At 45.1% G+C, this 5,830-nt stretch overlaps 1 protein-coding gene and 1 long non-coding RNA gene across 3 annotated transcripts in view; one reads left to right on the top strand and one right to left on the bottom strand.

The window, feature by feature from the left end:
- Positions 1-2,214: 2,214 nt before the first annotated feature.
- Positions 2,215-5,830, top strand: part of LOC129392142 (uncharacterized) — a 24,539-nt gene continuing 20,923 nt past the window's right edge. For both annotated transcript variants that reach the window (XR_008617430.1, XR_008617429.1), the window contains exon 1: positions 2,215-2,298. This is a non-coding gene — a long non-coding RNA (uncharacterized lncRNA). The remainder of the gene's footprint in view (positions 2,299-5,830) is intronic.
- MAGI2 (membrane associated guanylate kinase, WW and PDZ domain containing 2) overlaps positions 2,295-5,830 on the bottom strand; it is a 1,419,801-nt gene continuing 1,416,265 nt past the window's right edge. The window contains exon 22 of the mRNA XM_024115935.3: positions 2,295-2,970. Within this exon, the coding sequence (XP_023971703.1) occupies positions 2,321-2,970 (650 nt within the window). The 3' untranslated portion in view covers positions 2,295-2,320. The remainder of the gene's footprint in view (positions 2,971-5,830) is intronic.

Here is a 5,830-nt window from a genome sequence, read left to right as displayed (position 1 = left end):
TCATTTTGCCCCAAATAAAACTTAACTCACAACTCTCACATTGGGCTTTTTTTTTTTTTTTTTTCAGTCGACAACACACAGCCTATATAGTTGGAAAAAGAAAATATTTTTGGATATATATTTTATTTGACAGTGTTTTAGAATATCATACAGTAAACAAGATTTCTGTAAAAGTTAATTTATCCATAGTGGTGCATTTCATAAAAATAGTTGCTCACTTACAGTCTTTGTGACTATTAATACATGTAATTATATTTATAGAGATACAGCTGTACAGGGTAAATTCACAGCTAACACTACACAGAAATATTATTTGGAATGGGGTTTAGATGATGTGCTGTCTTCACAGGTTATGGATTACAGCTGCATAAAGCAATTACTGCACAAGTAGTAGCTGTGAACTGTGCAAATTAGAGTTTATGCAAGCGTAATCTCATTTTTTAATATCCTTTTGTAACACATGGAAAATAAAGGTCAGAGGATACAGTACCGGGACGTGCAGCTACACTACAGAAGCATTGTCCAAAACCAGATTCAATAAATTAATGGCAAACTATACTGGATTTGTAGTCCAGGGGAGAGAGAGAGTAATTGAGATTAAACCAAAAGTACTGTAAACTGCTACGTGTGTTTGTGCTTTAGTTTACGATGACTAGGTTTCATTTTTGGAAATTGCTTTTTCAGGCTGCAAGACTCTTCACTTGAGGCTTTCAACCATATTCTCCTCTTGTCAAACAAACAACTAAACTACACCTATGCTTGATGGAAATTAAACAGCTGGTGCTCAGGATACTACAATTACAAAGAGAGGGAAAGAGTCAACCCAAGGAAGCTGTTACATGTGACTGCCTGTGATGGGACCTGATCTCCCTGTTTTACTTACTTACTTGACTTCAGGTGCAGGGAGGTAAGGCTTATTTGCATTTGAACTCCCGTAAAGGGCAGAATATGGGAAGGATGACGCCTCATTCATTCAGGTCATATTAAAGAGAAACTGCCCTCTGAAACATTTGCCTTTTAATATGTGCAGCTACAAATAAGAGAGAATTAACTGAAGGTAAAATTTTACAAAGAAAGATCAAAGCAGCAGAGAAGAAAGGCAATCCTTAGAATTTTACTAGGGTATCAACCATGGACGAGGAAGATAAACAGAAAGATCTAGACAAAAAAGCAAACCAAATGGAAATAAAAGGAGAAATAATAAGAAAGATAGAAAGACATGCTAAAAAGATCCATGTTCTTTAATGAAAATAAATGTGTCTGTCATACTAATGAGTTTTTAATATTAGAGAGAGATTCACTGTAATCTGAGAAATAGAGGAGAAATACTTTGCTCTATCAAAGTGAAAATGAAATAATGGAAAGAGGATTTTTAAAAAGACAGCAAAATGAGTGAAATGTAACGTTGCTGTCAAAGAAGCTGCTAACTCTGAGACAACAGGAAGGCCTTCTCATAAAGGAACTGCAGCGTTGCCAATCTCAGTTTAACAAATTGTGGTCCTTTAGTTATAAAATTCCTATTTTAGATGAAAACCAATTAAGATCTATGAGCTAAACTGCACAATTTTGACTTATGGCAGACTGTTCCCTAGGATACAATTCTTAAAACTTTTTTTTTCTACCACTGAAAATGCACAGAAACGTGATTACAGAAATGGCAGTAAAAATGGCATCACACCAATGAATTCACTAGATTTCTAATTCATCCTGCAGTATGCAGGGGACATTGCTGCTAAAACTGGTGATGGTGCCACAAGTGAGCCATGGAAACGTGTCATGGGCGAACAGTTCTGAATGTTTCAAAGAAACCTTTTAACCCCTGTCTAGATGTGTCCAGAACAATTTATTTACAACTCTTCAGATTAAAAGATATAATCTTGTCTCAGTTTCAGCTTGCTCCGTGCAGTTTGATTTTTAAGGCGATATTCCAGTTTGTGATTGCTCTTAACTTGTCCAGTTTCTTGATATGTTTCTTGATATAAAGTTTGGATGACATCCAAATCCTTCATGCAGTGGGGGAATTTCTTTTCTTTCTTGTTTTACTAAAGCTACACTGCACTCTCTGTGATGTTCTTCATGTTATTTTGGTTCTTCCGTAGCTGCCAAAGCCCCCGCAGTGGAACTGGGCGCTTTAGGATCAGTTTAGGTCTGCCGTGGATGCCATATGGACCATGCTTGTTGGACATGTGGGACTTCACGTCGGTGCTCCCAAGCCTTGGTGCCTCGTGGATTTATGCATGTGACAGTGAAAATAAATTAAAACACTGTGAGACGGAACCTAAGAAGAACGGCCTGCAGGTATTGAGGCGGGGCAGGGGGCTCATCTGCCTGCAGCCGAGGCGCTGGGTTTGAGGATGCCCGGCAGCTTGTCAGAGCCTGGCACCTTCCAGGGCCCTGGCGCGACAGCGGCCTTGCGCACAGGGGTTCCCCCCGGGGGCCGCGTGCCCTGCCTGGGCCCCGCACGTGTGCCTGCCCTGCCCTCGGCCTCCCGCACACCCCCGCCGTGGCCTGGCCCCACAAATGCAGGTGCCACTCCGGGGCCTTCACGCCGGCCGAGCTCGGGGCCCGATGCCGCATGCAGCCCCTCCTTGCTGCTGGCCCGTGCTGCATCCACTGCTGTGGGCCCGGGTGCCCGGGCCTCTGAGGAGGGCCTGCTGGCCTCAGGCTGCCCCTGGCCACCAGGCACCTCCGTGAGCCTCGGCTGCACGGCCCTCTGCGGGCTTGCCGAAAGCTCACTCTGCTCCCCAAGGCGCTGCTTCTTCTGGCTGCCGGCTGAAAGCTCCTTTGGTTTCCTAACGTCGTGTTCCCTTTTGATATCCCAAGTTGGGTCTGGGCTTATCTGGTTGTTAGGGTCGGATGGTGGGGCTGGATGTGATGGAGATAATGGAGAGAGGATGTCCTCGAGGGAGACGCCTACTTCCGGCAGACCTGGGGAGGCAGCAGCGGGAGAACTCCAGGAGCTGGAATCGTCTGTAGGGCAGGAAGCACAGGCGTTAGAGCCGTGCAGCACATGCTTTTCACACTCCCGCAACCTCCCTCCACATTGGGAATGAGAGAAAGCGGCCAGGGGCCACTCCTCTCAAGGTCCCAGGCCACTGCCACCCCCCGCCTCACTGCCAGGAGGGCAGCTGACCTTATCCCTGGGGATTCTGTGTTCCCCATCCTCTTTATGCCACCCCTTCCCTCTTTGAGTGTTCAGGAAGGTGGTTACAAAGCTCAGGCCTAACCCATCCCTTTGCCCCTTCTAACTTCCTGCAGTGTCATCAGGTCTGCCAGCCCTCTGTGGATATCTGACTTGGGAGCACTTGAATCAGTGGTTCTCAAACTCAAGGATACATGTGAATCACCTGGGCCAGTTTTGAAAAATACAGATTCCTCAGCAGTCCGACCCAGAGATTCCAGTAGGATAGGGCCAAGGAATTTCTCTGCATTTTTTTTTTTCGTTATGCAGGCCTCTCACTGCTGTGGCCTCTCCCGTTGCAGAGCACAGGCTCTGGACGCGCAGGCTCAGCAGCCATGGCTCACGGGCCCAGCCGCTCCGTGGCATTTGGGACTTCCCGGACCGGGGCACAAACCCGTGTCCCCTGTGTCGGCATGCGGACTCTCAACCACTGCACCACCAGGGAAGCCCTCTCTGCATTTTTAACAGGCACCCAGGTAATTCGGAAAATGGTTGGGGGAGTAACTTTCTCAACCATTAGGTGTCACTCAAGACACAATTCTTAGCTACCACCAGATACAGAATTTGGATAAATTCATCTATAAAAAGGTTCATTATTCCATTCAGGGACAGAGGTGGTCAGCCAGAACAGGCTGGTGGGGAAGGATTGGAAGCCTTTTGTGAGGTTTTGCCTGCAGGTGTTAGAAAGTTTTGCAGAAACTTTGACTTCCTGGGTGGACACCCTTTAGGAGCTCTTTCCCATATATATATCTCTCCAACTTTCCTTTGAGGTTATATTGTCAAATTTGTGTTCCAAGATTCAAACAGGTAATATAAAGCTGCCTATTAGATGTTCAAACTTTATGGTTAAAACACAAATTATTTTATTCTGCAAGAACCTGAGGTTGGTTGGAGACAAGATGGCAGAGTGAAAGGATCTTGAGCTCACCTCCCGTCACAAGCATGCCAAAATCACAACTAACTGCTAAACAACCATTGATAAAAAAGACTGGAATCTACCAAAAAAAACAATATTCTGCATCCAAAGACATAAGAAGAAACCAAGAGATGGTAGGAGGGGTGCACTCGTGATATAATCAAATCCCATATGACCCAGGTGGGTGACCCACAAACTGGAGAATGATTATATCACAAAAGTTCTCCCACCAGAGAGAGAGAGCTCTGAGCCCCATGCCAGGCTCCCCAGCCTAGAGGTCTGGCATGGGGAGGTGGAGCCCCCACAGTATTTGTCTTTGGCCAGCAGGGCTTGAGTGCAGGAGCCCCACAGTCCTGGGGGAAACGGAGACTGCACTCTTGGAGTGCACACACAAGGTCTTGTATGCAGCGGGACCCAGGACAAAAGGAGTAACTCCATAGGTGCTTGGGCCAGACCTACCTGCTGGTCTTGGAGAGCCTCCTGAAAAGGTGGGGGGCAGCTGTGGCTCTTTCTGAGGTCATAAAAGCTGGTGATGGACCTAGCAGGGACCTACGGGAACTCTGGCTGGAGGCAGAGATTTTGGGCCCTTGGCACCAAGACCTGGTCCCCCAAACAGCCTGTAGGCTCCAGCACTGGGACACCTCAGGCCAAACAACCAACAGGGTGGGAACACGGCCCCACCCAGCAGACAGACAACAGTCACCCAAGTCCAGGAAGCACAGAGTCCCATACAGGACTAACCCAAGAAGGAACACGCTGAGACACAGAGCAAAGAGAAAATATTAAAAGCAACAAGGGAAAAGCAAAAAATTACATACAAGGGAACCCCCATAAGATTATCAGCTGATTCTTCAGCAGAAACTCTGCAGGCCAGAAGGGAGTGGCACAATGTATTTAAAATGATGAAAGGAAAAACGTACAACCAAGAATACTCTACCCAGCAAGGATCTCATTCAGATTTGATGGAGAAATTAAAAGCTTTACAGACAAGAAGACACTAAAAGAATTCAGCACCACCAAACCTGCCCTACAACAGATGCTAAAGAAACTTCTCTAAGTGGAAAAGACAAGGCCACAACTAGAAACAAAGTATGAAATGGGAAAGCTCACTGATAAAGGCAGGAAATCATCCACACACAAATATGATATCACAATCAGTAATCGTGAGACGAGGAGAGCACAAATGCAGCATACTTGAAATGCACTTGAAATTAAGAGATCAGCAACTTAAACAATCATGTATACATACAGACTGCTCTATCAGAACCTTACAGTAACCACAAACGAAAAGTCTGTAATAGATACACACACACACACACACACACAAAAGGAATCCAAAGACAACACTAAAGATAGTCATCAAATCACAAGAGAACAAAAAAGGAAGAAAAAAGACCTACAAAAACAAATCCAATTAATAAAATGGCAATTAGAACATACATATTGATAATTACCTTAAACGTGAATGGATTAAATGCTCCAACCAAAAGACATAGACTGGCTGAATGGATACAAAAACAAGACATGTATATATGCTGTCTACAAGAGACCCACTTCAGACCTAGGGACACAGACAGACTGAAAGTGAGGGAATGGAAAAAGATATTCCATGCCAATGGAAAGCAAAAGAAAGCTGGAGTAGCAATACTCGTATCAGACAAACTAGACTTTAAAATAAAGACTTACAAGAGACAAGGAAGGACACTACATAGTGATCAAGGGATCAATCCAAG

This window comes from Physeter macrocephalus, chromosome 5 (assembly GCF_002837175.3).
Source record: "Physeter macrocephalus isolate SW-GA chromosome 5, ASM283717v5, whole genome shotgun sequence".
NCBI classification, from domain to species: Eukaryota; Metazoa; Chordata; class Mammalia; order Artiodactyla; family Physeteridae; genus Physeter; species Physeter macrocephalus.
This window is presented reverse-complemented; position numbering and strand designations above follow the sequence as displayed.